Source organism: Perca fluviatilis, chromosome 23 (genome assembly GCF_010015445.1).
Source record: "Perca fluviatilis chromosome 23, GENO_Pfluv_1.0, whole genome shotgun sequence".
NCBI classification, from domain to species: domain Eukaryota; kingdom Metazoa; phylum Chordata; class Actinopteri; order Perciformes; family Percidae; genus Perca; species Perca fluviatilis.
The window spans coordinates 23,758,886-23,773,966 of NC_053134.1; the positions used below are offsets into that span (position 1 = coordinate 23,758,886).

Sequence of the window (15,081 nt, forward strand, 5' to 3'; positions counted from 1 at the left end):
CTCTCACCTAGCTGTTCTGTCCATTAAAGGTGGAAAAGGCCAAAAAAATTATCTTTAAAAAAAACAAACAAAGATTCAAATCGTAAATTTACGGAAGAAGAACTCATATATTCTCTGAGATTAAAGTAGTAAATTTGTAATTGGAATTAATTTCTTCTCTGCAATTTTTACACTTTGCAGTGGGCCTGATTGGACCCTTTGGCGGGCCGTTCTGGCCCACAGGCCGTATGTTTGACACCCCTGGTCTACACCCTCCTACAACGACGATGGCTGCACCTGATTGGACGAGCGCTTCACGTGGGGCTGACTCCTCCTTGATTTCGAAACGGACAATAATGGCGACTCATTTGGAATACGATCTCTTATTTTACGAAAATAGTTCACCGGAACATGTTTCTGAAAATATTTTAAGCGAAAAATAGGCCATGCAGTTGCTTGATCTGTTCGCTTCTAATTTTATTTCAGATCACGGTCAGTTTAAAACATTTCCGTCAGCTTTTGAGAGGCGTCGAGTCGAGCCGGACGCTTGTTTGCATAAAGTTGGCTGGATTCGACTTTATGCAAATGAGGAGTGGGCGACTCGACGCCCCGCTTCTCCAAAGTCTCCACAACGCTACCAGAATGCATTGCACGGCTGCTTCCATAGAACTGAATGGGAGGCGTGGAAATGACGCTGACAATGGACACACGAGCTGCTAGCATGGCTGTAGACTCTTCGTCTGGTTTTCTGCCAATCATTGTCATAAAATCCAAATTACATCCACTGTTATTCAATAAAATCATAAAACATGACAAAGTTGATGGGAATGAATCATTTTTATGAGCGTTGTATAATTCTGTAAAACAAGCAGAGTCATCATGCGTAGTTTGTGCAGCAAAGTGTTTACGATTCAGCAGCACGTGAGCTAGCAGAGCAGCATGATAGCACGCATCCTTAAAGGAGAGGAAATCATTAAAAGGAGAGGAGATCCTTAAACCAGACCAGTTAAATGGTCCAGTCGGATGATTGGGGAGCCACAGCTTTACCCAGCGTCCCTGTATACCAGACAGTTACAGAGGACAGCTACCTCTAATTTAAATGATGGCTCCCACCCTTAGCACAGTGATTTTCAGCTTCTTCCCTTTCGGATGGAGGTTTTCAGTCCCAAGGTGCAGAACAAAGCGCTACACAAATAGCTTTGTTCCTGCTGCCATCGCTGAGCTGAACAAGCTGCAGCCATATTTGCACAAATATGATAGGAGCATTATTCAGTCCGTTTTTTCAACCTGCTTTTATCTTGATTTTATACAAGAGAATAGTTATTTGAATGACTTTATTTCACTTCTCTATCTTTATCTCTTATGGCCTGACTTGTGAAACCTTGAGTATTTGTATCAGATTGGAAGTAGTTGTATTACCGTAGTTGTTTTTTTTTTTTAAAGATAATTTTTTGGGCTTTTCCGCCTTTAATGGATAGGACAGCTAGGTGAGAAAGGGGAGAGAGAGGGGGAAGACATGCAGCAAATCGTCACAGCTCAGATTCGTCGAACCTCTATGTTTATGTGCACCTGCTCTACCCACTGAGCCAACCCGGCCACAGTAGTTATATTAGTTTTAAATAGGTTTTCACAGTTGTGCGTCATAACGGATGTCATATTTTTGCTGCAAAACAAATCTACCCACCTAATAAAGTAACCTGAACCTAAAAACTGAGCATCTGTCAAATGTATCTGAGCCATTTAATCAAAGTCCAGAAAAGCCAAAACAATATATTGCATTAACCAACCCATTCTTCCTGCTTATGTTTCAGTTTCATTGTGATCCAAATACCTGAGACAACAAATTCCCCTTTTATTTTTACAGTACCATGAAACGCAAACACAGTAAACAGTAGCAACAGGAAGGCATTCTGCAAATATCAATAAGAGAATAAGGAAACAGGATGTTTACATACCTAAAAAGATAAAAAAGCATTTCTCAAAATGGGCTGGCACTGGATTACCAGAAGCTGCTGTAAAGTGCTTGATACAGCATGAGCTGGCAGTGTTTGATATGAACACAATAGTGCACTTGATGGAACATTCTTTACTACGTGTGTGAGAGGGTGATATGGTTAAATCCGCATCGGCACCAAGCTTCAACTAAAGCCCTGATAAAATCACAGAAGACTAAACTCAAACTTGTAAAATGAATTTAAATGCTTCAATGTACAACAATTTTGTGAATGTCTGCATCTCCTGATTTAAAGAATTTACTTAAACCGTGACCCGACCCTGGATAAGTGGACGAAGATGGATGGATTTGATGGACTTAAAAATGTCTGGGAATAAACTTAAGAGAAGGCAACATGTCAAGCTTACTAAATGATTCCTGGGCTTTATACTTTATACTTATAATTGGCAGTGGCTTCAGAAAAGTATTCAGACCCCTTCACTTTTTGCACACTTTATTTAGATGTCATTTTAAGAGAGGGATAAACTTCCTAAATTCAGGTGTGCAAAGTTTGTAGAGACTTACCAAAGAAGACTGGAAGCTGTAACTGCTGCCAAAGTACTGAATTAAGGGCCTAAATACCAAATCATAAATTTGCCTAAATGTAGTGCCTAAATGACATGCAGCAAAGGGCTGCAGGTCAGAGTCAAACCTGCGGCCGCTGCGTCAAGGAGTAAACCTCTATATACGGGCGCCTGCTCTACCAGGTGGGCTACCCAGGCGCCCTAGACTGCTTTTTGTATCTTTCACAAACGTGCAAAAGTTGCACTTAGAGGTGATGTTTTCGGCTCGGTTTTTGTGAAACTTGGTGAAAGGGTGTGGCCAAGAAAAAACCCATTACATTTTGGAGCGAAACCCAATCACGGAGCAGACAATAGTTTTAAATTTTTATTTTTTGCACTTTCGTGCTGCATTCATGTGGTGTCGGTAAAAAAAAATGAGTTCCAGACTGGGAAAATTCACACTGCATTACCATTGTGAGATATGGCACGCCTTGGAGTTAGAGTTAGAGTTCTGCACTCTGAGTGCCTCTTAGTTTTGTGGGTGTTTAACTTAAACAAAAATAAAATCCACCACTTAAAACATGCAAAACTAAATGAAAAAAAGTTTCAAAGATGATCAACACCCAAACCAAAATTCAACCTGAAAAAGTAATACAAAGAAAAGGGGAGGAACCATAGCTTCCTGGCATCTCAAACCATAAAGCACCACTGGGGAATTTTATTGCTTGGTAGAAACCACCCACTGGATGTTAATGACACTTCCCAGTACTCACTGGTTGTGTGTGTGTGTGTGTGTGTGTGTGTGTGTGTGTGTGTGTGTGTGTGTGTGTGTGTGTTCAGAGTTAAGGCTGCAGCTCTTACCATGGAGAGCACAGTCTGGGTCTGCTGGAGGAGCGGCTCAGGCAGCAGGGAGATGTGGACACACTCGGGGATGGTCACCGTGCCGCCGTCCAGGTCAGCGATGATCACATCCAACTGAAAACACACACACATAAATACAATTATTATCTCTGCCTCCGAGACTGTTGAGAACAGTACTGCAGCATGATAACAAATAACAGCTGTAACAATTCCACATTTTACTGAACAATTAACTGTCTCAGAAATAATTGTGATTAACAATAGAATTGTCTCTTTCAGTCAAATTGAAAAAGATTTATTAAGGTATTACATTTTGTTTAAACAAATAAAGTTTTTAATGAATCCCAGGATAAATTATTTTGGTTCTATCACTGTCATGTGACTCAGATTATGTAATAACACAAGTACACAGCCTGTAATGTAAACAACACGCCTTATTTTCATAAAACATTTTTTCTAACTGTTTCCCCCCCTTTATCATTTTTGTTATTATGAACATGTATAGGGCCAAGTGCCAACAACTAACAACTGAAATAATAATAAAAATATATAGCCCGACCAATAATCACTTATATAATTACAATTTGGCATATCTAAACAAAATTACCAGTCGTACACCCTAGCTAACATTAACAATTAATTGCGGTTAAACAAAGAAAACGCAATTATGCTAAAAAATTGACAATTAGACAATTATGTAATAATTGTTACAGCCATAGATACACAATATGATTATAGCAACTGATGCTAACACAGAGAAAGACTAGGGCTCAACGGATTATTGGGCCGTTTTTTGGCAGTTTGCAGATGATGTGTATCTGCGTTTTATTTGCATGATAACCGATACATGCTTCTTTGGCTCGGCTACAGCTCTGCGTCTGTCCCTCTGCTCCGGTTTCTCTCCCCACTGAGTCTGACTTCATGTCCCCCCCCACAACACTATCTGACTATCTTCTACTGGGTGTTATGTTGAAAGTTTCTCATTTATTAAATAATTGCTTAAAGCATTTAAATTAAGTTTTGTGTTGGAGTCTATAACACTCTAAAAACTTAATTTTGACTTAAAGATTTTCATTTTCACTGTAAATGCATATCGGTTCCATTACCTACTAATAATAATAATAATAATAATAATAATTGGTATAGGCCTTGAAGAACCAGTATCGGTCGATCCCCTAAGACAGACAAAGTGGTCTCTGTCGTCAGCTGCTCATTATAGGACGCTAGCCGTCAAACAACACAAACACAGTCCCATTTCAGTGCAGGCGGCAGGAAAGGCTGCCCACACGATAACCTCTGACCTGTACACTGATAATGGCCATGTGTCTGCTGTACATCACACAGTGTCTGGTTGTGATGGCAGACAACGGTTCCATCAGGGCGGCACGCAGCACTGTATGGGTTCATTACCCTCTCATCAAGCTTTAATAAGACAAGTAATTATTGTTATGTATATTGGTATAATTTATCTTGGCAAAATCTACAAAGGTAGGCAGGTAGCAAATAGCCAGATGGGCAGTTTATTAAAAGACAGGTGAACCATTGCTTAATGGGTCAGTGAAAGTTTACACGAACATTCTCTCCATTGTAATCAAAAGTCAGATCCACGTCAGTGTAGCTGAGGGTGTCTTAAAGTATATAGCCGGGTTTCTTCGTAGATCATTTTGGCCTCCTCCGTCTGATTTTGAAAAGGCCATTCTGGTCTATTTTGGGAGCAAGTTTATTAAACTATGGAATAGTTAAAAAAAAGTTTTTGTGGCTTTTTATGGCCTTTAATTGATAGGACAGCTTGAAGACAGGAAAAGGGAGAGAGGGGGCGCGTGTCGGACTCGAACCCAGGCCGCTGCCAAGGACTCAGCCTACAAAGGGTGCACGCTCTACCGGGTGAGCCAATTTCTGACAAATTAACGAGAATAAATAATTGTCTACACAAAGCACTGTTATTTTTCGACCACGCCAATCGCTTCACTCAGTTGAGCCAATCAAACAGACTGTTTACCGTGCATAGACCGTTCACTCGAGAGAACAGACAGATGAGACAGATGACAGCATGGAGCAACTTTCTGGCTCCAGACTGCCTGAGACGGTTCTGCCTGGTCTAACCAGAGGTGGCCTACACACACCTTGACCATGTTGGTATCAACTAACAGCTGGGTGTCAGCGTTCTCTGCTATGAAATTAATAGTGCGTTCCATTTGTACTCGGAAGTCAGATTTTCCGAGGTCAAAGTCGGAAACGCGCCCCAACCCCTGACCTCAAAATCCCACATGGCAGCCCCGTGTATCAACAGTTGTGAAAGCTGCAGTAACATACAGTTATTAGCACTTCTGTCTCATTTGTGTATAAATCAGTTGTACACACAGTTTTGTCAAACATCTATCTGTGGACATGTTGCTGCGCTTTTTGTATGCACACAAAAAACGGCGTGATGCGTTGTTTTCTTCTGGTATTGCTGTGCTGACAATGGCTAATCTGGCTAGAGCTTACACCACAATTTAAAAAATCTGACTTGTAAATAGAACGCATTCAACTCGGGTGTGATGTCTTTCCCAGCTCCGGCTTCAGAGTTCCGAGGGAAATGGAGCGCACTATAAGTACCGCTCCAGGCCTACTTCAGACGCGTGCATGGGAATGGAACGAACTCCATTTGAGCCAAGATTCAAACCACAGGCAGGGCAGCCACGGGCCCATGTCTCTCTCTAGGAAAGGAAGTAAAGGAAATGTAACACAACGAAGAGAAAAGGGGACTGCTCAAAGAGAGCACTTTCTCTAAAAGAGACACTTAAAAAAAAAAAAAATGTATTCAGAAGAGTCTGTCTTGTTGTCTTTCACTTGAAATGTAGGCCTTAAGTTAACTCATTTTATTTATGTCAAAGATGGTTTTTAGTTTTCCATAAAAGTTCAATGTTAAAAGTATCCTACTTTGAAAATTGACAATAAATATTGTTGAAATGAAATGTATTATTTGTTTATATTTATTTGACATACGTAGGGGTAGGATGCAATGCAGACATTAAGCGGTTCGGACTTTTGCTGAGAGGAAATATTAGTAACTGGACCTCTTTTAACAGAATACTTCACAATCTAACATAAATAAATCCAGTGAGTAAAAACAGAGCGGGAACTGTTGTTGAGAGTCAAATACTCCCTGGTTCTTTTTATCTGGATGTGTGAACATGCGATTGTCTCCACGTGATGCATTTTTCCACATACGACCAATAGAGTTTACTTATACTTCTACTACAGTAGAAAAAGTGCTAGCTTTGAGCAGTCCCCTTTTCTTTTCATTGTGTAGCATTGGTCTATGGTGTTGTAGTGATGAGAACCCACCAATTCTTGTGTCTCCGAGCGAAAGAATGAGTTGACACCGATGATGAAGGGGGTGGGGGTGCTCAGGACCTCCAGCAGTTTCCCTGGCAGGATGGGAACGTAGGTGAAGCTGAAAAAAAATAAAGAGAGAGAGATTTAGCACATCTGCTGTCAACTATACTGTACTTTACCCATTAGATATCAGATCACATGTGTCCTGAAAGAAAGATCTAAAGACGCAGTATGGAGAGACCGAGGAGTGGAACCACACCTGTATTTGAGGGGGAACATGATGGCCAGCAATCCCCGGCAGGCGTCGGTCAGCCTCTGGTAGCTGCTGGACAGGAACAGGATCTTATGTTCCGTCAGCGCGGCACAGAACAGATACAGCACGTTGACTATCCCTGAGAGGCGAGGAGAGCACAGACACGGAGGCATCACAGGACGTCCAGGACAGAAAACCAAATTCATAATCATATGTTCTACCGGTTAGGGATGTCACAAGACCCGGTTACTTCCTACTATTGTTTTAACGATACCCAGCCCTACGGGGATGCAATCCTTCCGCACCTGTCGGGGGGGCAGTGTATACGCCTACTAGCACAGAAAACGTTTTCTTCAGATTACATGTAAATCACGGTCTCCTTGACACTGAAAAAAGAGTGACATAAGACTTTCCCCACCACACCCAAAATGTTTAATTAAAGGAATTAATGTTTAAGTATTATTGTTTGGGTTTTCTTTTTTTTTTTTTACACACCGTGGTATTGACTTGGGTATCGTGTACTTTTGGTGGTACTGGTACCGGCTACTAGATTTTTGGTATGGTAACATCCCTACTACCGGTAGAAGTGCAAGTTAGTGAGCTAGATTCACTAAGTTAACGGGGCACGACACACACTACTTGGAAATGGGACAGGTGTAGAATTAAACCCTGTATTTTAATAAACCGTACCGAGCTGTCTGAAGAGCTGGGCCACGGTGCTGCCACTGACAGGAAGTGCATCATCGATGGGAGTCTGGATAACTTGCCGGTCGCCAGCACCTAACGTTATAGTCCTCTATAGATTGAGAGAAAAAAAAGAGAGAGAGATGGAGAGAGAGATGGAGAGAGAGAGAGAGAGAGAGAGAGAGAGAGAGAAAAAAAAAAAAAAAAAAAAAAAAAAAAAAAAAAAAATTGAAAAGGGAGGTGAGAAAAAGATAAAAACTGAACGAATGGTGCTTCTCATAGAGTCAGGGTTTGGCATCGTGGTTGAATCACAGCGGTGCGTGTCCAGTGAGCAGCGGGCGTCAGCGACAGAGAGATGGAGAATCCCAGAAGCTTAGCAGGTACATCACAAATTAAAAGACAAGCCATTCCAGCCGATCGGGACATGAATGGAGCCGGGCAGCACTCCACGCCAACGACCTTACTGCAAAAACAACACCGTATCAATCAAGCTTTTATGGGAGCGAGAAATCCCGGCGACGCGGCAGGTGTCACGCCCCGGGGGGAGTTTCCACTAAAGTGAGCACAGGTGGAAAAAGGTTGATCCGAGTCAAATCTGTATGGAGGATTCATTTAGGGACCGTGAAGCATCGACAGTGTCGAAAGACTTCTCTGATCTGTAAAAAGGTTGAAACTAAATGCCTTTCTTAAAGAGCTTACGACAGCACAGATACTGCTCATTACAGGGCTGACATTCAGGATCTCTGATGTGCACATTATGTCTAATAACTATGTCCTCCATTACAGAAAACCACATTAACTTTGGTAAAAGTGGAAATCTACTTTGCTCCAGACAGAATGCAAAGCCAATAAATATCGACTTGTGTGTGGTTTGGATAACAAGCGTAGCCAGGAGTGGAAATGGGGATGATTTAGACTGCAAAAATAGAAATCAATACAGTACGAGCACAATAGCACAGTACAACTAAGCATCGCAGCGCAAGATGAATGACTAGTGGACACAGTATACCTTGGGGACGTGATTTCTAAAATACATGAAACATGTGGGACTTGTTTATTTTGCTTAAAATTAGTACAAATCAAATTTCAGGTTATGCTTGAAAAAAAAAAAAAAACTGCATATATGTCAATTTGGATGGCACCATTATGGACAAAATAACAATCCAGATATTTCTCGCAGATAATCACAGATTCCCTGACCTACGGCATATGGAAAACAAAATGACATGAAAGCACCTGGACTATTTTGAGCAACAGTAGACATCTAAAGTGTATTTAAATCTTGTCAGTTTAATCTGCAATTAGTTTCTGAAATAGAACTTCTTCTCAAGTGGTTGAAATGAACCCAGTCAGTATGGCTGTGTGGAGCGGGGAGGGGAAAGTGCAGCGTTATTTCATGCTCTCTACAGCAGCAGCAGCAATAGCATCAGTGACCATAGGCGAGCCGTTAGCAATTCAATGCTGTGATCCAACATCTGATCATCACGTGTGTTCAATTCACCGTTTGTCATGATAAGGGGCCAATACGCTAATGTTATTTACATCGCCGTTGAGGATACTCTGTTCTGATAGGCTGAAGGTCTGCATGGCTCTGATGTAGCATCTTCATCACTGTTCCAAAGGATTTCTTCTCATGCCTGGAAGGCTACAGGCTTTGTCACTAAGCTATGGCCTCTAATGCTTGCTGGAGTTGAAAACTAACTCAAGCTGTCGACATATTCACGGAGCAACACGTTCATAAAGAGTATATAAAACGTGTAATAAATGTTTTATGACACCCTATATTGTATTTATAAGCAGGTGTGAGAGTTCATTCATGCATTTGTCAACAGCTATAACTCTTCTTTGCCTGTTTAGGCTTGGTGCTCATACTGAGACACAGAGCCCGTGGATAAAATACTCCTAATATTATGAAAATTAGGGTAGTCGGTGGCTAACACCAACATGGGCTGTTAAGCTAACTTCGAGCTGGCAGTAGCCTACTAAAGAAACGGAGCTAGCTAGCCTGACCCGGCAGAGGTGTTCTTAGCGAGGTGAAGAGCGTGAGAACTGAAGGATGACAAATACTGTACGTATTTTTGCACACTTAAAATGCCCTTATAGCTGCATACAACTGCATTATAATGTGTTATAAACCATTTAATAAATGTGTATTAATGTTACTAGAGGGACATAAAGTTATGAAAAACAACTGCAGGTCCATGGGACACCCCTTACTTATACATTTATTTATTATATCAGAAAAGTTGAGAGGCTTGTATCAGATGTGCACCGAATATGAAATGAATGATCAGACGTTGGTCACATATTGAGTCTGCATCAAAGCATTTTGATTGGTTCTCGTGCCACAGGAGGTGAGCACGGATTGGCTAAAGGGAATGGGTGGAGAAAAGGAAGCTGAGAAAGCTCAGAGCTGATTGGTGGCGAGAGGAGAATAATAGGCAGGCCGGCGTACCAAACTCTCCTCTCTCTCCTCCTGGCCCGGCTACACAAGCACCCAGCAGAGAGAGAGAGAGAGAGAGAGAGACACACAGACACACACACACACACACACACACACACACACACACACACACACACACACACACACACACACACACACACACACACACACACACACACACACACACACACACACACACACACACACACACACACACACACAGCAGGATAAGACACAGGTTAGAAACAACAGGAGTGAGGGCACAGAATTCCCAAACTAAATAACAATATGACAGTAATGTCTCAGCATGGCAAAACAAGTAAGCTGCACAAACAATAATATCGTGAACATGAACTGCAGGATGACGGCTGTGGAAAAAAAAAAATAAAGATGATGATTGTAACATTAGACATGAGAGACACACACATGCATCATACAGCCATCACTTAGCATCTGGCAGCACAAAAAACAGCAACAGAAGATTCATCACTTCGTTCTACTCAAAACTCAAAATAAACACGCAGTGAGCAACAACAGTACAAATATGGATACATGAATGACATATAGAACAGTAATAGAGGGGTATGCACATTACTTTTACTAGTGCAGTTTATTGGTCCACACACACACACACACACACACACACACACACACACACACACACACACACACACACACACACACACACACACACACACACACACACACACACACACACACACACACACACACACACACACACACACACACACGGCCTCAATCACTAGTTCCAAGTCTTCTTCAATAGAGCATGATGTTCATATTGTTAATTATTTATTTTAAAATAGACGATAAAGCAGGGGATGCTTTAACTTTCCCCCTCTGGCGTTTAGCTTAGCGCAGCACCATAAACAACACTGGCTAAGCTGGTTCATCCTCCCCAGCTCCCCCCTCTCGTCACAAATTGTCACGTCGGGTTTCTAAAAAAAAAAACAAGATGGCGACGGCAATATTGCCAAGCTCAAGGCTTTCAAACGGCAGTCCACAAACCAATGGGCGATGTCACGGATGCTACGTCCATTATTTTTTACAGTCTATAATCCTGACATGGTTTTGAAATTACACTGTAACAGTAACACTGATGTGATAAGGGAATTTCTAAAGCCGAGGTATTCTTATTCGAAAACTGAAAGTATCTGTCCTAAAACTGATACTGGAAACCGACTTCCTGCGCTGAGATCCCCTTCAGTATCAAACTGCAATGATAAGAGGTAAAGGGAACAACTGAAGACCACAGGCTACGTGACAACCAACAGAAAGTGGCCATGACCTCCAGCTAACAGCTTGTTCAACGTTCTGAAGTGGGGTTTCTGTCAGTTATGCCTCAGAGTTCCAATGTGTTATTCCGAAATTAAATCCCGTCAGTCAGAGCACTTGGCAGTGAGACAGACCGTGTCCAAAAACTGGGATCGGAATTCCCTCTGTCACATGAGGCCATGTCAGAGACCGATTTACACAGATTCCTGGAACAGTTCGGTCACTGATGGATGGTACGATGAGCACTTGACTTTCTTCCATTGTAAATAAAACAAGTCACCCCACACACAATGGGGGAAGTCTGTAACTACCACCCACATACTTGCACAAAGGTCATAGGTCAGGGTTGTGTACTGTACAGATTGTGGGGATTCACAGTGTTGATTAAGAGGACTTGATAAGGAAAGGATGCATAAGAACTCTTTGGTTTGTCACATCTGTGTAAAGGCCACCCTGCTGCTCTCCCTTTGTTATTCACCATTTCCCACAGCAGGCCAACAGCCAGAAGTTCACTTCACATTAGGGTTGTGTAAACTTCTCAGATAAATGACTGGAGTGTTGTAACATCCTGCTGGTCAACCTGTCTAAATCATACACTTGTGTATATATAAAATCTGGTTATTTCACAAGCTGCACAGCAGCACTGGAACTGGAACGGTCACAGCCTGCCCCATTACTAGCGCATGTCAACGTAGCCGTTCACATTCGACATTTTGCCAAACCGACCATTAACTAAGTCCTGTCTTCTTAGTTACCGTTGCTACGCTGGTCAAGCTTTGCATTGTCCAACAATGCTACATTTTCATGTTACAGGAAAAAAAAAGGCTTTAGGGATGAGGAGAAGGAAACACTGTGATGTAGAAGAAAAAGATACTTGGCGTTCCTTCGTCATGCTGAGTTTAGGGCTGCAACTAACGATTATTTTCACTGTTGATTAATCTGCCGATTATTTCCTGGATTAATGGATTAGTTGTTTGGTCTCTAAAATGTCAGAAAATGGTGAAAAATGAACAATCAGTGTTTCCGGAAGCCCAAGATGACGTCCTCAAATGTCTTGTTTTGTCCACAACTCAAAGATATTCAGTTTACTGTCACAGAGAGAAGAAACTAGAAACATATTCACATTTAACACGCTGGGATCAGAGAATTTTAACAATTTTTCCATATGAAGGTAATACGGTGACCCAGTCGTCAAAGTTTCAATGTGATATGAGCGTGTTAGGTCTTAATTCTATGAACTTCTCTGTCCTAAAAAAAGTATTAATCGATTATCAAAATAGTTGGCGAATCTATGAAAAAGAGCTCTGAATGTAAAAATGTAATGTATGTGAAATATAACCCGCTCAATAAAAAGACACTTTAATTTAATAGTTGACAATTAATCGACCTACAGCTCTAGCTGTAGGTAGTAAGCTACATAGCCAGACATGCTAACATGTGTAACTTAAAACACAAGGTTTCATTTATTCCATATACTTTTACTCTTTTACCTTTACTTATAGTTTTAGGTTTGGAGAGAGTACAGAAAGAAACAATCATCCAATGTGTTACACACGTATATCGCTAAGGAGTATCGCTCTTACTACAGTCCCAGGTACACAGCTCGACAGACCTGCCATCCCTAGTTGCGGTTGCTAAGCTGTGATTGGACAAGCGCTGTTTGGGGGCAGGGTTTAGCAAACTATCAATTGAGATTACAATATCTTCTTATAGAGATTCAATACTTTTTCCAAACCTGTTCAAATATAATATATAAATCATTTTAACTCTAACACTTGAGACACTGAGGTTGCTGGAATATATATATATATATATATATATATATATATATATATATATATATATATATATATATATATATATAATAACATGATTTTAAATAATGTGCAACTTGGAAGAGAGTGTAGGCTTTGCATAAGGTTTGGAGGATTGTCTGTGTCAAAAGCTGTTTGGTGTGACAGTGTTGCCACGACAACGGCAGAGATGATTTCAGTGTCATGTTGCTGGAGTTATTCTGGTGTGTGTGTGTGTGTGTGTGTTTGTGTGAGAAGTTGACGTGAACAGACTCTGTGGTAATGACCGACATTTAGTGAGGCTGTGTGTAAGTGTGTGTGTTTGTGTGTTACTCTATCTTATATATATATATATCCTCTACTGTTTGGGTCTGTATGTGTGTTAATGCTGATTAGATCTGATTCTCTCATTCAGATGCTGTGCTGCCCGCTACGAAGCTATCTGCTGTCTTATATACAGTACAGGCCAAAAGTTTGGACACACCTTCTCATTCAACGTGTTTCTTTATTTTCATGACTATTTACATTGTAGATTCTCACTGAAGGCATCAAAACTATGAATGAACACATACAGAATTATGTACTTAACAAAAAAGTGTGAAATAACTGAAAACATGTCTTATATTTTAGATTCTTCAAAGTAACCACCCTTTGCTTTTTTTGATAACTCTGCAAACCCTTGGTGTTCTCTCAATGAGCTTCATGAGGTAGTCACCTGAAATGGTTTTCACGTCACTTGACGGTGTGCTTTGTCAGGGTTAATTAGTGGAAGTTTTTCCCTCTTAATAAAAAAGCAAAGGGTGGCTACTTTGAAGAATCTAAAATATAGGACATGTTTTTAGTTTTTTCACACTTTTTGTTAAGTACATAATTCCATATGTGTTCATTCATAGTTTTGATGCCTGCGGAAATCTACAATGTAAATAGTCATGAAAAAAAAAAAAACACATTGAATGAGAAGGTGTGCCAATTTCCTGTACTATGAATGCCCAGCAACTGAACTATGACCTGCACCGCAACGCCTGTGTGTGTGTGTGTGTGTGTGTGTGTGTTTGTGTGTGTGTGTGTTGTGTGTGTTGTGTGTGTGTGTGTGTGTGTGTGTGTGTGTGTGTGTGTGTGTGTGTGTGTTTTTTTAGAGCGTGGGAAAACCCCAGCCTTGCAAACTGTTGGCTAGTTGGTTTGTGTACGACGCACAGAGCTGACCGTAAACAGGAAAGAGGCTGTGTGCCGCAAACTGCGGTAAGAATCCTAACTGAGACGCATATTCTGAAGGGGCTGTATACATGTCCAAAGAATGCTCCTCAAACCTGAATAATATCGGCGTATCCCACATGTCTTTATCAGAAAATATTATATTCGGAATTAAGCCTAATTCTGAATAACCAAACGAGTATGGGGTTTACAGGACCCGGATTAAATTAGAAATATTGTCATATTCGGAATAATAGTGGAATATAGTGTGCATGTAAACGTGGTCAGTGTTCTAAGATTTTGCAAAAAAATATATTAAAAAAAAATCAGGTTCAAGACAAATACGAGAGATGAAAGAAATTAAATGAAACGCTTGAAATGATGACTATGATCCTGTTTTGATGACAAAACACACAACAAAGCAGGTCAAAAATAGCCGAAGCGCCATCAATCACGCATGATTTGTAATGACTGCACATTCCTTAAAGAAAAGAAACCAACTCGGGTCTGTTGGATTAACAGAATCATTAACATTGAGCTGGTTGCTGGTGAAGTTTGCAGAACAGTAAAGTTACCTGGAGACAGGCCAGCAGCCAGTCACAGGCCAGGGCCTGAGGAAACGTGTCTAAACTACAAACTGGGGACTCCTCTATCTGTAACACAGAGGAACCAGTGTACAGTAGGGTGCACACAAAGACACACATGGGTTAGAACATCTGGAAACCACAGCAGATGTGCATTTAGAGAAAATAGATACTTCGTAC

The 15,081-nt window shown here is 41.0% G+C and overlaps 1 protein-coding gene across 1 annotated transcript in view; it reads right to left on the minus strand.

Annotated features, from left to right (window-relative positions):
- sbf1 (SET binding factor 1) overlaps positions 1–15,081 on the minus strand; it is a 91,008-nt gene that overhangs the window by 40,547 nt on the left and 35,380 nt on the right. The window contains 5 exon segments of the mRNA XM_039791559.1: positions 3,337–3,450; positions 6,667–6,775; positions 6,917–7,049; positions 7,601–7,706; positions 10,050–10,079. Of these exon segments, the coding sequence (XP_039647493.1) occupies positions 3,337–3,450; positions 6,667–6,775; positions 6,917–7,049; positions 7,601–7,706; positions 10,050–10,079 (492 nt within the window).